The sequence below is a fragment of the Myotis lucifugus genome, unplaced genomic scaffold (assembly GCF_000147115.1).
Source record: "Myotis lucifugus unplaced genomic scaffold, Myoluc2.0 scaffold_158, whole genome shotgun sequence".
Lineage (NCBI taxonomy): Eukaryota > Metazoa > Chordata > Mammalia > Chiroptera > Vespertilionidae > Myotis > Myotis lucifugus.
Genome location: NW_005871206.1, coordinates 2,145,667 through 2,170,434, shown reverse-complemented (window position 1 = coordinate 2,170,434; position 24,768 = coordinate 2,145,667). Strand labels below are relative to the sequence as shown.

The 24,768-nt window shown below is 56.7% G+C and overlaps 1 protein-coding gene across 2 annotated transcripts in view; it reads left to right on the top strand.

The window, feature by feature from the left end:
* Positions 1-21,250, top strand: part of CUEDC1 (CUE domain containing 1) — a 57,727-nt gene extending 36,477 nt beyond the window's left edge. The window contains exons 2-11 of one of the 2 annotated variants that reach the window (XM_023759622.1): positions 2,324-2,976; positions 7,158-7,285; positions 12,401-12,527; positions 13,194-13,386; positions 14,279-14,362; positions 15,703-15,804; positions 16,630-16,723; positions 17,472-17,530; positions 18,244-18,314; positions 20,902-21,250. In XM_023759622.1, the coding sequence (XP_023615390.1) occupies positions 2,617-2,976; positions 7,158-7,285; positions 12,401-12,527; positions 13,194-13,386; positions 14,279-14,362; positions 15,703-15,804; positions 16,630-16,723; positions 17,472-17,530; positions 18,244-18,311 (1,215 nt within the window). In that variant the 5' untranslated portion in view covers positions 2,324-2,616 and the 3' untranslated portion in view covers positions 18,312-18,314; positions 20,902-21,250. The remainder of the gene's footprint in view (positions 1-2,323; positions 2,977-7,157; positions 7,286-12,400; positions 12,528-13,193; positions 13,387-14,278; positions 14,363-15,702; positions 15,805-16,629; positions 16,724-17,471; positions 17,531-18,243; positions 18,315-20,901) is intronic. The other variant, XM_014461658.2, reaches the window with a different exon arrangement.
* Positions 21,251-24,768: the final 3,518 nt, after the last annotated feature.

Below are 24,768 nucleotides of genomic sequence, written 5' to 3'. Positions count from 1 at the left end.
CTTACTGTGCTCCAGGCACCCTTATAAGTCCTATCACAACACCCCTGCCAGGTGGGTATCATCCCTATTTTTGCCAGGGAGGAAGCTGAGGTTCAGAGAAGTGAAATAATTTCTCCACGTGACATAATGTTATTAGGCCCCATCAGGATGGGACCCGAGGACTCTGGCTCCTGGGCTCTCACATGCCCTTTGTGGACCCTCCCTGGCCTTTCGGGAGACCATCTGGGATGACTTGGGCAAGGTCAAGAGAACAACCCTGGGGCAGCTTGCCTCCCTCTCTGGGCCAGGAGGGAGTGACTCAGGCCTTGGCTGTCTACTCAGGCTTGGAGTGAAGGTTGGCCGCTTGCCACCCCCTGCCAGGCCTGGATTCTTTTACTGGGAAGTGAAAGGCCTGGCTCCCTGGGACCTGGGGGAGGACAGGTGTGTGATGTCTGCTTTCCGATCCCCAGGTCACTGACAACGATGAGTTCAGGAAGCCTTTGAGTCAGCCTTCAAGACGTCTAACGGGCTCAGCGGGTTTGGTTCACTTCCTTCTTCAGAAGCTGGGCAGGGCTAGCTGTTGCCCTGCCAGTGCCCAGCAGCTGGGGTTCAGAGGGGTAAAGTGGTTTCCCCAAGGTCACAGAGCCAGCTTTGGGGCACAGCCAACAGACACCCTTCCTCCCCTCCCTTCCCCACTGCTGTCTGGGTCACATTTCCTCTGCTGGAATGTCGGCCAGGCTGTGCCCGGTCTCTGGGCCTGGGGCACACATGGCTGCATTTCCGAGGCTCCTTGGCTCTTAGCCCTGCAGGCCTGACTTGGCAGTTTTGGTTCTTAGGTAGTAGGTTCCTAATTTTGACTTTGCCCGTGTTACCTAACTTCTCTGAACTGGTTTCCACCTATGAAAAGGAGAGATGATAACATCTATCTCTGGAGATAACACCTATCTCTGGAGTTGTAATCAAGATTAAATGTGAAGCCAGGCCGGCGTGGCTCAGTGATTGGGCGTCACAGTTCAGTTCCGGTCAGGGCATATGTCCAGGTTGTGGGCTCCATCCCCGTGTGGGGCGTGCAGGAGGCAGCCGGTCAATGATTCTCCCTCATCATTTATCCTTCTATCTCTCTCCCTCTCCTTTCCTCTTTGAAATCAATAAAAATATGTTTTTTTTAAAAGATTAAATGTGCAAGTGCCTGGCACAGCTCATAAACCTAAATCCTGCCTTAATTCTTTCATGTGTTTTAAATTGCTTTTCATTTGAGCCGTGCTGGTTGCAAAGGCAGCTTAGGACAGATCGATGACTGTGACCCTGAGGACCATCCTTCTCTCTGCTCCCAATCATGATAGCCACACCTCAGCCCTGGCCTCAGATTGCACTTGCGTTTAGTGAGAGGGGGCGGGGGATAGTCCTCTGAGAGATGGGGGCCTTAAGCCCGACCGGGTGCTAATTATAGGCAGCCTGGCTTGGGAGTCCTTGCAGAGTCCCGTGAAAATGGTATTTCTATACATCAGCTCCTCCCCCCCTGCATTTCCCAGGACCATTTCTGAGCCACTCGCTCCTCATGCGCAGGACCACCCTTTGATGGAGAAGTCTGGGCTTTGCCACTCCTGGCTCTGTGTCCTGAGGCAACTCCCTCCTCGTCTTGGGCCTCATCTCTTCATCTGTATTATAGAGCAGGGTGTGGGGCTGGCTTAGAGTTGTCAGCCTTTTATATGTCACGGCACACACACAAAATACTTTTTCAAGGCTTTGCACCTGGGTTAATGGAAGAGGCTTCTTGACCTGTCGTGTCTCCAGCTGTCCAGGCCAGCCAGACATCCCCTGGCGCTCTGAGGACCAGTATCTCCTTCTAGAGGGAATTCCGGGGGTTGACATCCAAATAGTGGGGAAGGATCCTTAGAATCCCCCGCCCCATCTACTCTGGGTGGCAGCGTGGCCAGTATAGTGACTGTTCCTGCTTCTTGCTTAGCCTTCTGGGGCAGTGGCAGCAGCAATCACAGAGCTAATCATGTTCCAGGCACTGGGCTGAGGATCACCTTGTTGAATTCTCATTGAAGCTCCTCTACTTTCTCAGTGTCTATGCCTCAGTCTTCCCGTCTCCAAAATGGGGACACTAGCACCTGCCTCAGTGGTGCCTTGAGTTTGGCCACACAGAACACAGGATGGTGCCTGGTACAGAGTAAGCCCTTGCCAACTAGTGTTAGTGAAGAGCTGTGGCTGTTTCATTATTGCAGCTGGAGAAAGCCGCAGGAGGCAGTTCCCCCGTGGGCGTGTCAGGGGTGTCCCTAATCCCCTTGGCCATCAGTTTGTTGCATTCTGCCCCTGACTCTGTCTTCCTCCTTTCCAGGTGGGACCGTCCGTGGAGCTGGCCCCAGGATGCTCTGGGGGTGTGGATGACCAGCCGTCGAGCCTCCCACGGCCCAGGCCCGGATGCCGCCGCCCCACGAAGACCACTCCCAGAGGGCCACCTAGTTTCCTGACCCGGGGACCCCGCCCGTCCGGTCCCCACCTGGTCGCCCAGCGGCCGGGCAAGGCGCGGGAGTAGCTTCCCGAGCCCGCCAAGCGCGCGAGACGGCGCAGGGATCTGGGGAAAAGGGCTTGGCGCCGCCGGGCAGCACCTTCGCCCAAAGGCTCGGCAAAATGACCAGCCTGTTCCGCCGGAGCAGCAGCGGCGGCGGCGGTGGTGGCGGTGGTGGTGGCAGCGGCGGGGGCGGCTCCGCCGGGGCGCGCGGGGCCGGGGGCAGCGCCACGCCCACCGCCCAGGAGCTCAACAACAGCCGGCCCGCCCGCCAGGTGCGCCGCCTGGAGTTCAACCAGGCCATGGACGACTTCAAGACCATGTTCCCCAACATGGATTACGACATCATCGAGTGCGTGCTGCGCGCCAACAGCGGCGCCGTGGACGCCACCATCGACCAGCTGCTGCAGATGAACCTGGAGGGGGGTGGCGGCGGCGTCTATGAAGACAGCTCGGACTCGGAGGACAGCATTCTGCCGGAGGTAGGGGCGCGGCCTGGTAATGCACCAGGAGCTCCAGCGCTGTTTGAGCCTTAGAGGACTTGGGTTCTACCCCTGCCTGGTTTCTAACTAGCGAGCAGCCTTCTTTTTCCTAGGGAAACGGTACCCAAGTCGGTCAGCGGCCTTATTGGATGGGCAGAAATCATGCAGTCATTCAACAAGCTCTGAGCACCTACTCAGTGGTATGCCAGGCATGGTACTAGACCCGGGGTCAGGGGTCATCAGAATCAAGGAGCTTGTTAAAAATGCAGACACCTGGGCCCCATCCAACACAGGGAATGTCAATCCAAGGCTGGAGCCCTCTAGTCTGTATTTTCCAAGAAATTCGATTCTTGAACGTCTGGGTATCCACCTTGATCAAGTCAAAGATTCTGCCCTCTCAGAGTTCAGGGCACAGTGGAACATGGGGACAAGAACCAGGCAAGGACAGCCCAGAGTGATGAGAGCTATGATGGGAGAAACGGAAGCAGGACGGGAGGGTATGGTTTCCTGGGGGAGGGGATGGCTAAGCTGAGACCCAAAAGAAGAGTGAAGAATGAGGGCAAAGGTGTGCAGGCAGAGGGAGCAGCTTGGGCAAAAGCTCGCAGGTGAAATAGAGCATGAGGCGCTGGGGGACTGACAGCCCGACCATCTGTCAGGATCCTCGAGTGAGTGGAGACCAGGAGGTTGAGGAGGCCTTACTTGGAGAGAGTGGGGCTGTGTCCCCAGAGCATAGGGAGCCATGGAAGAGGAGTGACATCAGACTTCGTCTGACTGAGGCATGATGGAGGCAGCAGTGGGCGACAGATACCCAAGCCCTTCTCTCCTCACTCTTCAAACTTTGGATGGGGAGATGCCACCAACCCACTTGCTGGGAGTGGCCAATCTCCTGGCCCCATCCAACAGTTCAGTATACCTTTGGCCTCAGTCGCCATAAGACCTGCAGCGCTGGGTGCAGAACGGGCACACAGTCTTTCAGAGAGAGGGTCACTGCCTGCAGGGGCATGTGGGACACGCAGCCAAAGACAGAAGGACCCAGCGGAGGGGACTTAACTCTGCTCTTCATTGAGTTGCAACCTGTGCCAGGCACATCCTCGTGCTTTAGATGTCTCCTCTCTTCTAGTCTTCACAAGCTTTGTGAGGTGGCGTTATTATTGCCCTCATTTACAGTGAGAAAACCTAGACCTAGATATGGCCTCAGATCCTACTCAACACAGCCCTGCAGGCAGCCGCTGTCCATCAATCAGAGTCATCCTGCAGGGCAAAGCCTCCCTTAATGGGTGCTGCCTGGGCTTCCTCTCTCCAGGCAGAGGACCAGCTCTGTGAGCAATGACATCTGGCTCATCCTGGTGTCTCCTCTCGCACCCGGGACAGCCCTGGCACAGAGCAGGCACTCAGGGAATATTGTTGAATGAATAAATGGTGCTGCCGTCTTTACCTAGTTTTCTTTAGTCTCTTTCCCCTGGAGACCACTCCGTTGACCTGCCTGGATTAGCAAGTGGAGGGAGTATTAGAAAATAGAGATCTTCTTTGTGAAAAAGAGGGGTGAATGCATGCATGACTGCGAGTGTGTATGTGTGTGTGTGTGTGTGTGTGTGCGCGCACATGTGTTTACAGATACATCCTTTAAGCGTGAGCTGGAAGGAAGGTTCTCTGTGAACTCTGACCCTGTAGTCTCATTTGTTCTGACGGTCTGGCAGGTGGGATGCTATTTCCTCCTTTGTTCACGGCACCCACAGCCCTGAGAACCTCTGCACGGCTTCAGCATCCCCTGCATAGGCCTGCACTGTGTGTGCTTCTGTTTTTCTAAGAATCTTGCTTTCCAGATTGAGCCCCTTCTCAGCACCCCCCTGGGCTGTTTCCCCAACCCCCCACGTGTGGAGCTCTGCTGGGGCCCACCGGCAGGCAGTTCCTGAGCCAGCGGAAAGTGCTTCGGAAAATTTATGAGCAGCAGCTGGAATGACAATAACTGCTGACTGGAAAAGGCCCCCTCTCTGAGGGCTGATGGATAGTGGGCTGGCCAGAGGGGTACCCTGGCCACAGAGAAACATCTTCTGTCAGATAAATGGCCAGACCCTGACCCTTAGAGCACCTGGCAGGCATCCATCACCCACACTGAATTAAGTCAGGAGACTGCAGAGCCGAAAATTTCAACACCTTTAGAGTCAGAAGAACAATCTCATTGTGGCTGGTGAGGCTGGGGGGAGAAAGGCCGGCGGCGGGGGTTGGGGGTGGGGGGTTGAGGGTGTAGGAACATGGCTGGGGTTACTCTCCCCGGAGACGGGGGATCAGCCTTTCCGGAGCGTGCCTGGCCGGCTGCCTGCCTCCTTGGCGTTTCCTTGTTCTGCTCCAGGAGCCTCTGATAAATGTCTGGTTCTCGCAGCCCCAGGAGGCCGCACTGAGGCGCAGGAGAGGCCGAGAAAGGAGGGGTCCTTCTGGTGCAGTTGTGGATGCCTGATCTCCCTGAATCTGGGGTCCAACTGCTACGCCAGTTATGGGAAACCCCAAGCAGCTTCCCTCTGGGAACGATTCCCACTGAGCTCTCCCTTCCTCACCCCTATCTCACTCACACCAGCCTCAGTGGGGACAGACCAGCCACCGAGGGAGGAGAGGTTAGCCTGGAACCCTGTCCCCAGAGCAGCGAGGTCTGGGGACCAGGGAATGTGGGCTGGGGGACAGCAGCAGCATGGACTCCGGATGTGCCTGGTAGTTGCTGAGCCACTGCCCTGTGCCAGGTACCGGGGGTCCGCCCATGAACGGGAATGGAGCTCACAGTGTTCTCTCTCTCTTCTTGTGGAAATTTGGGGTAGGCAGAGTAGCAGCCTGAAAAGCAGCTACATTCTCCTTTTCTGCAGAAGCATCTGTTTAAATACTTTCCGCCTCAAAGGAAAGAACGTCAGTGCATTCCAGGGCGGGAGGTCTCCTTGGGTCAGGCTGGCAGTGTATGCACAGAGCGTGTGCGTGTGCGTGTTTGTGTGTGTGTGCTCATGTGTGCGTGCTCACTCACCACCTGCCCATCTGCCAGGTGTCCCTGTGAGCCTCTGCAGCCCGGCCCAGCCCAGGCTTGCAGAGGCAGAGCAGAGTCAGTTTAGCAGTGACTTCTGCAAACTCACTTGAGGTTAAGATGTGGGGCCTGGGGACTCTGTGGCTGATTGACAGGCCCTGAGCCCTTCCCATGTTCTTTGGTCTCAGAGGAGTTGGGAACAGAGCTGGGGAGGAGAGGACAGGGAAGCAGGAGGCTAAGATATAGGCCGGTTGGGGTTGTGTGACCTGGGATCTCCTGGCTGAGAGCTGCCTCCTGCCCTAGACTCCTCTATGGGCCTTTGAGGAAGGGTCCAGGTCAGGCCATGTAGCTGGAACCCAGCTTTTGCTCACCCCTTGGCCTCTCCCTGCCCCTCTTTCTGGCTCTTGGATGAAGACAAGAGTCTAAGAGGGAGAGGCACCCCCTCGGCACACCCCCTGCCGCTGAGCACCCTGGGGATCCACCCCGGGAATGCAGGCGTTGTGACGGAAGGAGGGACCTTTGCTGAGGGGACCATGTTCTAAAAACACTTGAGTGGCTTTTGCCATGTCACTTAGTCAGCCTGGGTCTCAGTTCCTCATCTATAAAATGGGGTAGCAATCCATATCTATCTTGCCAAGTTGTTTGAGGCTAAGGCGAAATAATCCACGTGGAAGTACTTTGAGAGAGGGTGTGGCTGATGTTAAAGTTAGTTATCAGCAATAACACATGTATAGAAGAGTCCAGGAATCGTAAGTGACGTTTCACCAGCAGCCAGATCAAGACACATCAAAGGAACCCGGAAGCCCCCTCGCGCCCCTTTCTGGCCTTCCCCACCCTCACGGAGGTCACACTGCTCTGACTTCTCTCACGGCGATTTGCTTTGCTTGTTTCTGAACCGTACTTGGGCGGATAATGCTGCTCTGAACATTCTTTTGGGGACTTGTGCTTTCTTGTCTGTTGAGGAAGTTGGAATTGTAGGGTCAGGGGCAGCCATGCGTTTAGCTTCAGTACATAAAGCCAGACTGGTTTTTGCAAAGTGCTGGTTGTAATAATTTACATATCCACCAGCAACGCAGAGTTCTCTTACTACACATCCTCGCCCACACCTGATTACGTGTAAATGTTATTCAAGTTCAAGGAAGAGCTGCTAATATTTCTTTCTTTATTCTCTCTGATACAGATCTTGGAAAGGACTTTGGAACCTGATAGCTCCGATGAAGAGCCCCCACCAGTGTACTCCCCACCAGCCTACCACATGCACATGTTCGACAGGCCTTACCCTCTGGCTCCACCCACTCCACCTCCCCGGTGAGAATGCAGCTCCTGTCCCAGCACAGGGCAGTGGGGAAGGGACCCGGGGTTGGGACGGAGTACAAACACAGTGGGAATCTTGGCTAGTCCCCTCAGCAAGAACAGGCTTCTTTGCAGCAAGATACATTTTCACTAGATACCAAGAAGAACTTTCAAGAGCAAACATTCACTGAGTTCCTACTCTAGGCTAGTGCTATGCTGAACACCAGACGGGACAGAGTCAGGGCTCAGCCTCTGCTTTCTGAGAGCCGATAGTTGATGGAGATGCAGAGCGGGAATGACAAACTCATGGAATGTGTACTGACACTTCCCCTCTCCAGCCTGTGGCAAAGGTTACTGATTGATCACTGTGCTGGTTCCTGCTCAGTTGAGACAGAACCTCAGAATCCTCCTCACCATAGTACTCCCAGACGGCCACCAGTAGTTGATGGGATGATATGTGTTTGCCATGCCTGGTCTAGGGATGTTGTGGGGGATTTTAAAAGTAATGGGAGCAAGTAAGTCTCTTTTTCTAGGATAGTTCAATAACTGGAGGCGGGGTGTGTGTGTGGGGCGGGGGGTAGACTGCTAGGTCCTTGGAGACTTCTTCCAGGTGAGGGACTCTGTAATTTGGAAATTTAACATGAAACTGGTTGTCAGCTGGGTCCCCTGGGTCGCTGAGGTGCTAGTTTTCCTGGGCTTCATGTTTGGGGTGGGACTTGCTGGAGCCTAGGTGTCTCTTTGCCCGAAAGCTGCTGTTCCTGAGATCAGATTTGAGAATGACTCAGGCCTGGAGTGGTAAGGGGTGGCGGAAATGATGGGACAGGGGACTTGTCCTAGTGGATCTTCTCTTCTGGGGATCTTGGGAGCCTCCGACGGTGGCAGTGGAGAACTCTGTTATCATACAGGTATAGACGATAATAACAGCTACCATGTATTTACGAAGCACTGGCAAGCCATCACATTCAGGTCCTCTAACAACTTCCGAGGTGGGCACAGCCGTCATTCCCATTTTACAGATGAAGAGACTGAGCCTAAGAGAGGTTTCATAATCCCCCCAGACTACAGAGCTGGGATTTGAACCCAGGTCATTTTGACTCCAGAACCAATGCTCTTAATTGCTGTGTCCAGTTGCCTCCCTGATGAGAAAATTCTCTGTGATTGAATCTTGGGGAGCTGAGAGAGGCCTCGCAGATTATGCGGGGAAGGAGGAGAGCAATGTTTTGAGGCAGGGACAGGAGCAAAGCGGGGCTCCTTTTATCACAAGTGGGACTAGGAGACTGGAATGGGATGGGAGGCAGGGAGTAAGTAGGTGGATTGGGGTGAGACCTTGGCAGGACTTGCAGCCTGGATTGGGGCTAAATGATTTCCCTTTGACTTTTAAAAAATTTTAACCCAAGATGTTTTTGCAAATGGTCTAGTTTCTATTAGGCAGAGTGGTTCTGCCCATTTTTCAGAAGGGAAAACAGGCCGTAAGAGACAGGATCCCCGTGTAAACCTGGTGTGGGTATCCTGGCCACGTCCTCCCTCCCCTGCTCTGGCTGGGTGTTCAGCCGCAGTGGGTGGGGTAGGGCTGGAAGCAGGGGTGGTGCAGTCCAGTGGCGGGAGCCCCAATTGGGGGCAAGGTGACCTTAGCACTAGACCAAAGCTTAGGAGGCCTCGTTCAGACCCTGTGGCTTTGAAAAGTCTCTGACCCAGAACTGAAGGCTTTGCTAGGCTGGGGGTGGATACAGAGAAGAGAACTTGAGTTGTAGAATCAGCTAGAGCAGAATGCTCTCTCTCCCCCCTTCCTTCAGCTGCCTGACTTCTGATCTTTTAGGTGCCTTTGCTCTGTGGCCCTTGGCTCACTACTTAATGTCTCTGAGCTTCGTTGGCCTCATCTGTGAAATGGGAATGCTGATCCCCGCCTCAGAGCTGTTGGAAGGATTGAGTGAGAGCTGTGGGTGGAGCACTCAGCAGAGTGCCAGGCCCGGTCAGATCTACTGCCATCGTGGCTCACTGCTCCGCCCACCCCCGCTGCACGGCGGGCCTCTGAGCTTTAACACTGAACCCTGAGACCAGTGGCGAGGCTTCCCTCAGAGGCCAGTGTTCAGAAGGGGCAGTGCCAGCCTCCCAGCATGTGCACCTTTGCTCCAGGATGGCCCTGCTAAGCCCAGGTCTCTCCACCCAGCATTTAGCGAGCCGCCCGCAGTATGGAGGTGCTGAACCATGTGTGTGATGCAGCGATGAACACCGCACTGCCTCGACACCTCCCCCTGCCCCCTGCAAGGAGATCAGAGTCTGGGGGAGGCATAGACCTGGGGCAGGGGGGCAGGGCTGCCTGGAGGAGCTGATGTCCAAGCTGCAACCTGGTGAAGCGGAGGACAGGAGGGCATCCGGGCAAAGGAAACAGCATGCGCCAAGGCCTGGAGGCAGGGATGCAGGAATCATCCGGGGAACTGCAGGGTGTACGAAACGGCTGGGTGACGCTGGAGAGGCAAGCAGGTCATGGCTGCGCTTTATCCTGCAGCCGGGGTGTTTAAGCTGGAGAGTGCCGTGATGCGGTTAGTGCTTTAGAATCCCCCTCTGGCTGCTGGTGGAGATCAGATTTGGGTAGGAAGTTGGGGGAGGAATGGCCTAGGGTGCCTGTGAGACTGCAGATGGGGAGGGGTTAGGGAGCTTGTCCTGCTGGGGCACAGACAGGCAGGGTGACCCCAGGGGAGTGTGCCTGGCATGCCGGGATCCTGGGTCCAGGTTCTGCCTGAAGGAGCTGGGTGCCCTAGGAGAGGGCCTGACCCAACTGGGCCTCAGTGTGCATGCTTTACCAAAAATCCTGCCTGGAAGGTTTGGCTCTGAAATCTTTCTGGGGTCTGTTCCCTGGGTAAACCGGGAGGTCTGATTGGGAGTGGAGCTCTAATGTTGGGGTCCAAGGGCAGGCTCAGGGCAGGGGAGCCTCCCCAGCCTTCTCTCTCCTTTCCCTCCCCCAGCCTGCCCTTCCCTGTCTTCTGAATAAAAGACAGGCCCTGAAACCAGAGGACCCCTCTGCACAGGCCACCTGCTGTTTTCCCCTTGAAAGTACAGCCCCTTGGAAGTTTTTTATTTGCCTCCCGGCTCATTTCTGACATTCCTTTCCGACCACAGTGGAGTTGCCTGGGCTGCCTGGGCTCAGGGCCCCCCTGTCTCTCACAGCTACGGGCTGACCTCATCTCCGCGGGTGCCAGGGCCAGGAGGGGGCGGGGCCTGCCCCTCCTCCAGGACCTGGGGCCCAGCAGCCAGGGATTCAGCTGAGGACAGGACTCCCGCTCCTCGTCCCCCTCCCCTCTGGGCTTTCCAGTGAAATGTCTAGAGGAGTCCAGTGGGACTCCAGGGCTCGCCCTCCGCAGCTCTCCTGGGTGGCTCGAGGTGTGGTTGCGTTGGGGTGGGCACCCATGTCCCAGATAAAGACCCTGAAGCCCAAGGAAGGGTGCTGACCCTGGAGAGGATTTCTCTGCTGGGATTCATCAACGCTGGTCTTCAAGGCCCCCCAAGCAATGGGGTGCCCGCTCCCTTGCTTCTCAGGCCCTTAGAAAAAATGAAGCCTCCGACAGTGACAGAAGGCAGAGTGATGTAGACACAAAGCTGCCTAGGAATCGGCCAAGCTCTTCTGCAGACCGTCCCCTCCTCTGTGCAGCCAGATGAGGGGGTGAGGAGGCAGGCTGGGGTTCCCTTGGCTCCAGTCTGCCTGTGCCGCTCCCACCGCGCACTTAGCAGCTTGTTATCCCGTCTGCTGCCGCCCCTGCCCCTCCTCCTGGCCCCCGCCAGGCCACCCGCCCAAAATAGAAAAGGAAAGGAAGTTATTTCCACAGGCAGCGGCAGCCCGGCCCGGAAAAGCTCCCCTCCAGTGAGGGGGCCGCGGGATTCCTGGAGCTGGAGACCAAATCAAAGCCAGGCCCTGGAGCCAAAGTGGCCCCCACCGCCCCCGGCTGCCTCCTGCGTGTGTCACTCCCGGATTCAGCAGAACACGTGTCCTGCAGTTGCCACGCTGCAGGCCACCGAGGAGCTGTGGGGAGCTCCTGGCGGGGCCCCAGGCTGCCCTCAGGCCCAGGGCGGCAGGGCGGGAGCCCGGGGATGGGGAGGGCAAGGCTACTGCCTTTCTTCCTCTCCTTCCCTCCTGGCTGTGGCCTCCGCGTGGCACAGACCTCCTGCCAGGCTGCCAGGCACCTGGCCTCTGAGGAGCAGCCCCGAGCGCCCCCTGGAATAAGAACCTCCTGCTCGGTGTGCCTTTCCGAGCGCTGTTCAAGAGCCTGGAGCGGGGCTGTACCCTGTGGGCAGGGAGGCAGCAGTTTCTAGATGAGAGAGACTCTCAGAGGGGAGCGAGTCTCGCCCAAGACCACCCTGCTGGCTTGTGGCTGTGCCAGAACTGGAGCCGGGATTTGCTCTACTCTCTAGGGGTCCTGGTGTCCTCATGGCCCTCCCCCCCCCCCCCAACCCCTGCGTAATGACATGCATAAAGGCCTGGGGCGGGCTGGGCTGTTGGTTCATTTGGAGCACACCTGTTACTCAGCAGCCATGAGCTCACACGGTGCCGGGTGCGAGGGATAGAAGCATAAAAGGACACGATCCCTGCTGCTTTAGAGGATGTTTATAAACATCTGCGCCTACATCCACACCATCCAGCACAAGCGCCACAAATAGAGAGCTCTAGAGCTGCGGTTCTCAACCTGTGGGTCGCGACCCCTTTGGGGGTCGAATGCCTAAGACCATCGGAAAACACATATATAATTACATATTGTTTTTGTGATTAATCACTGTGCTTTAATTATGTTCAATTTGTAACAATGAAAATACATCCTGCATATCAGATATTTACATTACGATTCATAACAGTAGCAACATTACAGTTATGAAGTAGCCACGAAAATAATTTTATGGTCGGGGGTCACCACAACATGAGGAACGGTATTAAAGGGTCGCGGCATCAGGAAGGTTGAGAACCACTGCTCTAGAGGCTTAGAGGCCTCGAGGGCACTGTGGTGCACAGCTGTGAGTGGAAGCAGCGGAGGCCACGGGAGGGAGGAGTGCCATTCTGAGCAGGATCCTGGTGTGAGGGACGGACCAGGACACCCGTGTTGGGGCCTGACTGTTCCCTCCTCATTGTCACCTCTCGCCCTCCAGCATCGACGTGCTGGACTCCGCACCCCCTTCCAGCCAGAGGCGCTATCGGAACTGGAACCCGCCACTGCTGGGCAACCTCCCTGACGACTTTCTCCGCATCCTGCCCCAGCAGCTGGAGAGCATGCAGGTACGGAGGGAGGCCCCGCCTGCCGCACAGCCTCTCCGCTTGCCCACAGTTTGGGTCACCCCGTTTCACTTTCTGATATTTAAGCCCGGGCGGAGCTGTTTCTGTTGCCCTGGGTTTGCAGGGAAAGAATGCTGAAGCGAAAGCCTCGTTTCCTGTCTGGGCCGGGAGGCTTCCTGTTCCACCCAGGAAGGTGACAGCCCTGAGGACACTCTGGCCTGAGGGAGGTGGGCCTGGGGCTAGCCAATGGCAGGGAGCCAGAGCAGCTTCCTTCCCTCTCCCCAGAGGTGGGCATGTCCCAAGGGCGTTTGCAGAGGGGGTGGCACCCTGAGACCGCTGGTGCAGCGAGAGTTTTGAGTTTGGGGATCGTGTGTCGGCTATTGAGCAGTTTGCAGATCACTTTTCAGGACTATTCAGGGTATAGAGAAAGGCATGGGGTGGTCCAGGAGAGGAAAAGTCATTGTTGAGCCCTTACTGCTTCCTTAGCAGAGAGGACTGTGGCCCGAGCAGTTGGCTCTGGGCCTGTGACTGGGTCCTGAAAGGAGGTGCAGGTCCCAGGGTGCGGCTGGAAGATTCTGGGACAGGACAGGTGTTCACCCAGATGTGCACGGATGTTTATGCTCGGGTGCCCTCGTGACTAGGCATTCAAATGCTCGCTCCCCTCCTCAGGGCAACCCCAGGGGCTCCAAGCCCATGAACAGAGAGGGAGGCCTGCCCCCCGCGGCCGGGCCCGGGCCCCGGGACCAGGAGAGCCGCTGGAAGCAGTACCTGGAGGACGAGAGGATCGCGCTCTTCCTGCAGAACGAGGAGTTCATGAAGGAGCTGCAGCGCAACAGAGACTTCCTCCTGGCCCTGGAGAGAGGTGGGGCACCGGGTGGGGCGCTGTGCCCCTTCTCCGTGGTGGAAGAAGTGGCTGATCTTGGCTGTAGCCTTGGGGCTCAGGCGAGACAGGAGGCTGGAGGCCAAGGGCTGGGACATGGCCCACACCACATGATCCCTGGGGGAGCCCCAGAATCCTGCCAAACGGGGACCAGCATCACCAGCTACTCCTCCTCCCACCCCCATATTCAGAGGAAGAGAGGTGTGCCCTCTTAGGCCCTCTTCTTCCCCCGACACATCTGCTCTGTGCCAGGCACTGGCCTTGGCATGATGTGTCTGGAGCTCCAGGAACAGTGACTGGTCCGTGGGTGCCAGAGTTGGAGCCTCCCTGAGTGGAGGATGTTGGAGCAGGGGCTCTGGAGTTTTGGGGATGTTTGGGTTGCCTTTGGCCCAGGGACTCAGCTTTCCAGCCTGGCTGCCTTTTCCCTTCAGGGAGAGAGTGTGCTGGGGTGGAGTGCAGAGAGAGGGCTGTGCCAGGTCTGTCTTACAGGTCACAGTGGCAAGTGGGGTGTGTGTGACTGACAGCATGTCATAGGGGAGGAACAAGGTGTGGAGGGAGAAGGGTAGGCTAGACAGAGGCCCAAGGCCGGCCCCAGTTCTGTAGCAAAAGTGCTGGGGGTCTTTGAGCATTTCCTTTTAAACAAAGGGGTTAGACGATATGATCTTCAGAGTCCTCCTGGTTCTGACACTCTACTATTCCAGTGCTTGTCAGGGCAGTAGTTTCTGTGATATCACTGGTTCCTTGACAGCCGGCAGACGTGTGTGCACATCTTTTGTGTGTGCTTGTGTGCGAGTCTAGGGGTTTGGCCTCCAACCACTGCCTTGGTCTCAGCCCAGGCGTTCACTTCCCTGACCTGAATGTGGTCCTTTTCCAGATCGATTGAAATACGAGTCCCAGAAATCCAAGTCCAGCAGCGTGGCTGTGGGAAATGACCTTGGCTTCCCCTCTCCTGCCCCAGGTAACCTTGCCTTCCTGGGAGAGAAGCCCCCAGCTGTGCTTTGCATATTTGGAGTTGGGGGTAGGGTGACAAGATGGGCTGGCGGGAGGGTGTTGTCCCCCCACTGCACTCACTGTAGAGTGAGGTGGCCCCTCTAGTTAGCAGCCCTGAATTCTTATAATCCAGCAGCTGCTGGAGCCCACAGCCGGGATTGGCTAACATGCTGGCTGAACTCCTCAGAGGTGTCTGGAACATGGGCAAGAATGGGACACACCACAACACATAACATCCATGTGGGGAGGAGGGACAGAAGGACTCAAGAGAGTTCCAAGCCCTGGTCTCTGCCCCAGGGGGAGCTTATGGAGATATATCTAAGAAATGGGTAGAGCTACCAGCAAAGCTAAGGACACTCTGTTGATTATAGCAAATGCATCGGGAGGAGAAGGGCAAGACCAGTCTGGGAAGGGGTCGCTCACTCATTCACTCATTCATTCATTCATCTGGTAGTTGGGGAATATCTATCATGGGCTCGACCCTGCCGTTATATTAGGGGAAGGGAATTTTGAGCTTCATGTGTAAGATGGTGAGAAGCAAGAATTGCCTCAAGAGTGCGCCAGATGCCTCCAGGAGCCCTAAGTGGCTGAAGGAGGGCGGGGGGCGGACAGCAGCCTGTTGAGATGCACAAACGAGGTCAGGCTGGGAACATGGGGCAAAGAGACCCAGAGACCCCTGTTCCACACTCAACACCTGGACTTTGCCTATATATGTGCGTAGTGGCCCTTTGCCAACCAGAGCCCTCCACACACACACAGGCTGCCCTCCTCAGAGACAGAATCCACAGACCTTACAGTGGTTCTCAACCTTCCTAATCCACGACCCTTTAATACAGTTCCTCATGTTGTGGTGACCCCCAATTTCATTGTCACAAATTGAACATAATTAAAGCATAGTGATTAATCACAAAAACAATATGTAATTATATATGTGTTTTCCAATGGTCTTAGGCGACCCCTGTGAAAGGGTCATTCGACCCCCAAAGGGGTCGAGATCCACAGGTTGGATCGAGTGGTGCGGTGGAGTGGGGGCGGGGACCAGGGGGTGGGGAGCTCAGCCAATACTGGCTCGCAGGATAAAATCCTGTGGAACTGATTCATAAGCAACAGGCTGGAGCTCAGGCCCCACCAGATGTGCATCTGAGGGTTTTAACAGCAGCCTCTGTCCTTGATCCTGAATTAACTATAGACACCAGGGCCGCTGAGATGGATCAGAACGACTCACAGGGGACTTAGTGAACAATGTGACTCGGATTAGCCTAGCCGAGTGGCAGGGTGGAGGGCAGGGGCCTTCACTCTTCTCTCTAGCTGGCCCTCAGAGGTGCCTCCCCCTTCCAGGAACCAATGACGCCAACCCCGCCGTGTCTGAAGATGCCTTATTCAGGGACAAGTTGAAACACATGGGCAAATGTGAGTCCAGCCCATGTCCCCTTCTCCGATCTTCTCACACAGGCCCTGTGGCCTCGTGGGTGGGAGGGAGCCACCCGGAATTTTTAATGCAGCCGACTCTTGGTGAACCCAAGCGACATTTTAATCGCAGGCTGGCTCCCTCAGCCTTCTTGCCTCATTTCCCTCTGCAGCTGAGTCTGGATACAAATTAAGTTTTAAATCCTCTTGAGCTGTCTGCAGAAAAATCATGTGCTGCACCCGCCCTCCCTCCTCTTCCCCCCAAGTTTTACTATTCTCTGTGGCTTGAGGGAGCTTAGCTGGGCCTGAGTGGGGCGGTCTTTGCTAAGCCCACTTTCTGCAGGCGAGAGGCCTGCGGGTCCGTGACCTCTTCCCACAAAGTCCCGCCAGCCAGGGCTCGCCTTCCCCTGCCCCGCCCCTCCCACCGCTCCACAGACACACACCCATGTGTGAGTGAGGCTGCCATCCTTCCAGGCTCCATTTCAAGGAAAATCTGGGATTAGTCACGGAAATCCCAGAACCAACTCTGGAGGTGGCGAGGGGAGGGGGGTGGCGGCGGGAAAGAAAGCCAAGAGGCATTGCCGCTTGTCAAGCTGAGAAGGAATACCTAGATCTGGGGCTGCCAGCTGTCCCTGGTCCAGCTCCCCGTAGCCTGTGCTGCCCCTGCAGGCCAACTCAGGACGGCAGCCTCACTCCCCGGGGGCACCAGCCTAGCGTCACCTCCCCAGCTCCCTGGGCTCCTGGGCCAGTCTGCGCATCCGCCCCCCAGCCCTGGTGGGCAGCTCCCTGGTGCTCCCGCTGCTGGCTCACAGGTCTCTCTGCCCGCAGCCACCCGGAGGAAGCTGTTTGAACTGGCCAGGGCCTTCTCGGAGAAGACCAAGATGAGGAAGTCAAAGAGGAAACACTTGTTGAAGCATCAGTCATATCCTTTCTGGCCTGGCCCTGGGGGGGAGTGGTGGGTCCTAAGGGCACCGGGACCCTGGGCTGGGCTCCCCCAGGCTGCACATTCCCTCAGCCCTGGGCCCGGGCTCTGTGGCCCTCCCCTCTCCCTGAGCCCTGCTGCCAGCCTGCTGCCCCTTCTCTCTGTGCCCATCGCCACCACCATGACCAGGCCTGGGGAGAGGGCCAGCATCCACCGCCCCCCTCCTCCTGGAGGCTTAGAATTGTCCTACAGCTTTTGTGCTTTTTGCCTGGAGTAAACGACATCTTGGGAGAAAACATGGTGCTTCCGCTGAAATCAGCAAACCTTTCCCTAGTTTCTCCAGTTGCACTGATCCCCAGATCTCTCTGCCTCATCCCAAGCAGGTTGGCCCTGCCTTCTCACTTTCACTTCCTCGAGTAAAGATAAGGATTTCCCCATTTTTACCCAGGCTCCCATCCATGATTGTCAAATAGGGCCCCGGATATTAGAAGCTGAACAGCCAAAGGGGAACAGGGAGCGAATCGCTTCCCTGTTACCAGAGGGGAGGTAGGGGAGGGTCAGGGCCTGGCTGCCCAGCTGAAAGGAATGGAGTCTGGGGGAGACCTTGGGGGGGGTGTTGGGGGATAAGGCTGGTGTGGTGGAAGCTTCCTGAGCTTGGAGCGGGCGGTGGAGGACTAAGGGCAGGGAGTTGGAGTCCTATGGCAGTGCCCACCCATCCCTGGGACAGTTTTCCTGAATGGCCGGGCAGGCTGGGGGCTGCTGCGTCAACAGCCAATCTCCTGGACGACGTGGAGGGCCACACCTGTGGTAGGCACGGAGGGTGGGGTGGCTTGATCTCGAAGTTGCCTGTGGTCAGTGGCCCTCCAAGAAGAGGGCCTGGGTGTTTCATGGGTGACACACCAAGGATTTTGGGGGGCAGGTGACCCAAAGAAATGGGTCCTCCCACTTGGACCATGTTGCCTCTCCCTTCCTCCCACCCCTGAAAGGGAGCCCCGGCCACACCTCCACCTAGATCTCCACCTGGAGCACAGAGAGCCAGGTGCTGTTGCTAGGCAGTAGTCTCTGCAGTGTCGGGGGCAGACAGGCGTCATCTTGAGAACCAAGCTCCGGGCAGGTTCGGTCTCTGGGCCCAAGGCCTTTAGCATTCATCCAGTCCCTCCCAGAGGCCACACGGACAGAAGACACTGCCTCGGAGCCCACTATGCCTCTGAGAGAGGGACCTTCGGTGGTCAGGAGACATCCAGAAACGAGGGCTTGAGGGGCCTTGGAGGTCACTGGATAGTCCCATTTCATAGATGAGGAAGCTGAGGGAAAATCTTGTCCAAGGTCGTGGAGCTCAGGGCTGGAGCCAGGCTGGCAGACCGGTGTCCTCATCTGCCCTGTGCCCTGCTGCCTTCTCACCAGACCCACACATCCCCCTCCCCCAGGGGTCAGCATGTGCCCCTGCTCAGCCTGGGGACATGCCTGGCTGAGCCAGGACCCGAGGGTGGAGGATGAGGCAGCTTCCCCCTGCTTTTCAGATGAAGACTTCCGGGGCAGGCGGCAGGAGGTGCCCAAGGTGGAGGAAGCCCTAAGGGAAGGACAGTAAGAGGTAAGGCCTGGAGCCACAGCTGCCCAGGGCTGCCCGCCCCACACCCTGGATGCCTTTGCAGGAGTCCAGAGGCACCAGGAAACTGGACAGGGCAGGCCCTGAGTTTCTTCCCTCCTCATTGTGGCAGGGGACACGAGCTTCTGTTGGACACTAGTCTTTTGCATTTCTTTTACTTACTTATTTATTTCATGAAGGATAAGCATACCTGCCAATTCCAGATGCTGGAAACGGGGAAAAAATCAGCGTTACTCTCCAATAGTTTACAGCCTCGTTGAGAAAACAGTCCAGGACACACACAGCACACTGAGAGGACAATGTAGAAAAGACAGGGATGGCCCACCCTGGCCGTGCACACACACAACTCTCCCATGGCTGCTGGGGTGGGTGGGGTAGCATTTGCCGCAAGCAGATGAGGAAACAGCCCCTCTCAGGTCAGCTCTGATTCTGGCTGGAGCCCTGGCCGCAGGCTGCTTTTCTTCCTCTCCTCCTGTGCATCCCTGGGGGAGAAAGCAGGGAATGTCACTTCCTCCAGGACTCAGGAGCACCTGTCCCTCTTCCAGCCCCTTCCCCCAGCTGCTGTCCTGTCCCCGTTTCTTGAGCTGACGGTGTGGCAGGTATGGCTGTTTCAGGCTTCGCAGGAATACGTGCTACCCTCAGGATAGTTGTGGAGGCGACGAGGCAAACCAGCGCGCAGAGGACACAGCCAGGAAGTTACCAGTGCCCTGTCCCTGCAGCCTGGGCGTCTGGCCTCCACATCACCTCTAGTGACTCCCCACCACATCCTCCACCAGGCACTTCCCTCAGGCTTTCCTCACGTTGCTGCACCCACACTTCTCACTTCTCCAGAAGGCTCCCATAAAGCCACTGGAAAGGCCCCCACTCCCACTCGGTGCTGCTGTCTCCTTCCCATGGGTCCCCAGGGAAAACACGTACAGTCCAAAGCCACTCCCGCACAGGACCTAGCCCATCAGTTCTCTCCTGAGTCTTCTAGCTCTTCCCTTTCCAGCTCCTTCCTCAAGTCTGCGCCCTCCTCTTCCCCATCTTTTTTTTTTTTAATATATTTTTATTGATTTTTTACAGAGAGGAAGGGAGAGAGATAGAGAGTTAGAAACATCAATGAGAGAGAAACACCGATCAGCTGCCTCCTGCACATCTCCCACTGGGGATGTGCCCACAACCCAGGTACATGCCCTTGACCGGAATCGAACCTGGGACCCTTCAGTCCGCAGGCCGACACTCTATCTGCTGAGCCAAACCGGTTTCGGCCCTCTTCCCCATCTTAAAAATCACCCAACTTGCAAAAGAGTGGCCTCCTCTTTCACCCACTGCAGGCTGGCAGGCCCTCCCACTCCCTAGATTGGCACCTGCCAGGTCAGGCCTCCTCCTGTGCTGTGTCCTCTGGTGCTCTCTTCTTCATGCTGTGCCCATCGTCTTTCTTGAAACTGCCCTCCCTTGGTTCCCATGGCCCCAGAACCCTGAGATCTATCTTCTCAGGGTCCTTTTCCGTCTCCCATTACTCCTCCTACTCCCTCAATCCTAGCTCTCCTGGTAGCTCTGCCCTTGACCCTCTTTGAAATCTTCTCACGCCTGCCCTGGCCGGTGTTGCTCAGTAATCAGAGCATCGACCTCACACACCAAAGGGTCCCAGGTTCAATTCCCCATCAAGGGCACATACCTGGGTTATGGGTTCAATTCCTGGCCCTGGTTGGGGTGCGAGCAGGAGGCAACCAATTGTGTCTTTCATATCGATGTTTCTCTCTCCCTCCCTCCTTTACACTCTTTCTAAAGTCAATGGGAAAAATATATTCGGGTGAGGATTAACGAAAAAATAGAGAGAGAGAAGGAGAGAGAGATATCTTTTCACTCACCATGGCATGGCCACCACCCTCTTTTACAGTATCAGTAATACTTTTGTGCATTTGGCTCCAAAATCTGAATCTCCATCTCAGCTCCATAACCCCAGCTATGCCCACGATTGTCTTTCTGGCTCTAGATGTCCACGCACTGAAGGCCCATCACTTCCCCACGTCATTTCTCTTACTTTTTCCTTCTCATCACCTGGCTAACAGCCACTGGTCTCTTCACCGCCCCGACTCTGTTCACTCCATCACCAGAACACTTTAGTTCATTTATCCTTGCTCTCTGCATGGGTCTTCTGAGTCCTAAAGGTTTATGAACTCCTCAGGCTGGACCGTGGGGCCTACTGAATTCTGACCCCCATTTACTTTTCTGCTGCTACCGAGGCTTCTAGTCTGGCTCATCCGAGCTCCTACTGTACCACAGAGGGCTGGGCACTTGGCCTCCTCTCAGCCCTCCCATTCAGCGGCTTCCCCCAGAATTCTAGTCCCCCACTCCATCTCTAGCTGCCAGAGTCCCTGGTGTTCTGCAAGTTGGACCATTTCTAGGAGCTTGGATCTGTGTGTGTGTGTGTGTGTCCAGGCAGAGTTCCAAGGCCGACACAGTCCTCAGAGGAAGGAGAGGGTTTCTGTCTTTGGTAGCTTCTGCCCAAAACCATCTCTCCAGGAACCAGTGGTAAGGACCACGGGGCTTCACCGGAAAAGACTTCCCCATCCCTTCTCCTTACCAGATGACAGTTCCTCCTCGCTGGAGATGATCTGACCCGGTGGAGGCAGCCGGAGAGCAATACCGGCCCCCAGTTGAAGAGCCTAGCTGCAGCCGGACAGACGGACAGATGGTGCTTGAGTACCGAGGCCCAGCGATTCTCCGGCCACAGTCCAGCCGAGCCACTGCCACTTTCAATGGGACTTAGAACTTCGGAGTTGCATGCTGTGATTGGAGGAAGGACCTGGAAGGAGGGGGGGCGGGGCGGGGCGGGAGGGTGGTGATTGGCCAACCAGGGCCCCTTTTGTAGCCAGTCTGTTCTATGGGCAATGAGTGGAAATGCAGGATCCAAACCCCTTCTTTAAAAAAAAAAATACAGAAACAGGCAAAGGTTGGAGCGCCACAAAGGGCAGGATGACCCTCCCAGAGGCCCTTGGGCCTGATGGTGGAGCCCCTGCCTCCCAGCCTTTCCTGTCATCCCTGCTGGGCCACAGACACTGCCTGATCCCCTACCCCATCCCCAGCTCCCTCTGGGCACTTGAGCCCTTGAGTCCCACTGTCTTCTATGGCACAGCCCCTGCACAGAGCGCCAGGAGGGAGAGCCCTGGGCAGTCACCGGGCCCCCTCTGAGGGGTGATGAGCCACTAAAGAGAGGCATCTGCTGACTACCTTCCTGGGCCCCTCAGGCTGCCTCCTTAGGGCTGGCACGACCCCCAGCAGGGATGGGGAGGTGGCCGCCCCGGAGCTGGAGGACCTGGTTAGGCAGGAGGAGTGTGGGGCAAGGGGACGAGGCTTTCAGTCCGGGTGGGGGCGCCTGGGGCAGAAGGGCTTGCTGGGTGCCCCTGTCGAGAGCCCAAGATCCAGGTGAATGATCCCAGGAGGAAACAGAACTCCGCTTCTGCGAACCTTTACCCGGCGTCAACCACTGCCAACGGGAGGGATGAGAGCGCGCCGACCTCTCCTCGGGGGAGACGGGGATCCTGGGCAGCCAAGGTATTATTCTCTCCCCACCCCACCCCGCCCCGGACTGTGGAAGCAGCCCATTCTCTCGGGGGTCGGGCATTGCTCACCTCATTTTTAGTGTGCAAGGTGACCTCAAGTCACCCGAGAAGGCGAGGGCGTGGCGGGCGATCAGGACCGCAGGCGGAGGCGACCCCCCCCCGCACCTCTTTCCTTCCGCGTCCCGAGGTGCGGGAGGGGCCGGGCGCGCCGCCGCGGCTGCACGTGACCACGTTTGGAAGTTGGGGGGCAAGCCCTCCCGGGAGGGGCGGCCCACCCTCCGCCGGCCAGACGAGGGCGCCCAGGCCCCGCAGCCCGCGCTCCAGCCGGACCCAACCCCGAGGGGCTGAGGAGGACCCCTGGGCTGTGGTTCTGGCCACGCTCTGAGCTAGAGCCCTGCGCACCGCGGGGGAGCGCCGGCCCCGCGTCTGTGTGTTGCTTTATTAGTGTTTTCCTTTTTCTTTTTTTCCTACGTGTGGGTTTTCTCTTGGGGCTGTTTCTTAGAATTCCTGTAATAAAGACTCGGTGTTCTCTTGGTGCTCTGATGTGGCCGGCCCCGTGGGCTGCACCCTCTCTTCCGTCCCGCAGGGTTTAGCCCCGGGAGCGCACCGGTGCGCCACCTGCCTGGGGCCCATTAAGCCGCAGCATCTGTAAGAACTGAAGGCTCAGACCCCGGCACGGCTCTCACGAGGTGACACTTGCCGCCCGCTGGCTTTGCTCTGCGAGGCGGCCTCCCCGCCCTCCCCAACCCGGGAAAGCAACCCGCTGGCTGACGGGCGAAGGAGACCGACAGGACAGCCAGCCCCCAGCCACAGCGCCGGCTTGTCACCTCCTTAGATAAACAGAACGCTGGAGAAAAGGCCGGATTGGAGGCTGCAGGGATGTTCAGTCTCAGACTTCAAAGGGCCCGCAGACATCTTCCAGGTCAAATACCTCGTTTCCCCCGCTCCCAGCTCAGCTGGACCGGCTCCCACGCCAGGGAGCTCACCGCCAGAGAGGAGGCGGGTGCCTTTCCAGACGGGGCAGTTCTCAGCGTTAAAAAGTTCTTCCCGTGTGGAGCCCAGAGGCCTCCCGTGGCTTCCACCTGCACATCTTGTTTCTGGGCCCCGTCACCCAGGCCAAGGCCACCACTCCGCCCCCCCCCCCCCATGCCATGTTTGAGCTGAGTGACCCCACCCTCTCCTTCGGGACAAACCACGCAGGCTCCTCCCCTCCCTACCAAGAGGTTCTCCCCCGCCCTCCTAGACGGAGGTGGGCTTGTAGATTGGTGGACCCGGGGCAGCTGGTGACCCACCAAACCTGCTGTTTGGGCCTGGACAAACCAAGATTAGCCTCTAACCTCAGCTCTGTACATTCGTTGCTGATAGCCCGGGACCAGTGTAATCCCTGCAACAAAGCCGCAGCACTAGGACCGTAGTAGAAGTGACAGTTCTCAGTCCTGCCGAACCAGCAACTCTGGGCGTGCAGCCCAGCAACCGGTGGTGCGATGTACCCAAAGTTTGGGAGCCATGGTGCCAGGCCAGGACATAGTACTGGCTTCACAATAGAATTGCCTGAGTAATTAAAAAAAAAAATTCCTGATGCTCAGTACCCCAGACCAGTGAAATCAACAACCATAGGTTAGTTACTTTGAAAACTCCTCCAGTAATTCAAGTTGGCCATCAAATTGGAGGACCGGCGCACTAAGCAGTCCTTTAGGTGTCTCGTGTTAGCCCAATTAACCTAGCCCCGTAATGACAGTTCAGAAAGGTTAAATAACTTGCCCAGCATCCCAGAGCTAGCGAGGTGGGAAGCAGATTCCTAAGCCTGGCTCCATCCCCTACACCTCTGCCGTTCCAAGTGTGCCCTGTGGGCCAGCAGCACTGACGTCACTGGGAGCTGTTAGACATGCATGTAGTCCGGCCCCACTCCAGGGCTCCTGAACCTGAACCTGGGGGTGGATCCTCATAAGCCCTCCCCAGGCTCTGCTACATGCTCACGTGGTAGGACCATAGTTCTACAGCCTCGCCACTCAAAGCTTGGTCTGTGGACCGGCAGGGTCAGTATCATCGGGAGCTTGTTAGAAACACAGAATTGCAGAGTCTACCCCGACCCTACTGAACCAGCATGTGCATTTCAACAAAAATTCACCAGGTGACTTGCACGTGCATCAAGACTTGAGAAACACTATTCTAGAACACTGGTCCTCTGACGCGTGGGGCCTATTCCCAGAGACTCTGGTTTAATTGCTTTGTGATTTAGCCCGGGAATCAGATTGGAAGAGCTCCTCAGGTGATATGAATATGCGGCAAAGTTTGAGAACTACTCACCATTTGCCTGTTAGCGTAGATGAGAGTGAGAGTGATTGGAACCACAGAGGAGGGCGTGGGGAGAGAAGGCAAAGAAAGCGCACTGAATCCAACAGGAGTGCAGGAGAGGAAGCCTCTGTCCATGACGGGCAGTGCGTAAAGGTCCCAGGAAGGAGTTGGGCTGGGCCAGATGACCACCCAGCCATCTGCCCTCACACACCATGCTCACCTGCAGATCCCGGGCTCGTGGTAAGCACCAGGTGATACTCACCGATTTATCTCCTGCAAAAATGCTGAGCCAGGCTATCTGGAGTCTGGTCCAGCCGGTGTCCCTCCCCTTTTGTATGCTTTGCTGTCCCTAGGGTTCAGCCCCAACTTGAGGGGAGGTCATGAAATCTGGAGAACACTGTGCCCAGAAAACCTGGCCTGGTGGTTATTACCAGGTTGGGGTCTCAATCCTCCCTCTGTTCTTTGAGGCACCTGGTAGGGGGTTGAGGTTGGAGGAAAGACAGGAGAAGAACTTGGTTGGTAAAAGGCAGGCAAAGTGTGGGATGATAAAGATGAGAGCCGATTACGAGTGCTTACTGTATGCTAGTCACTTTTCT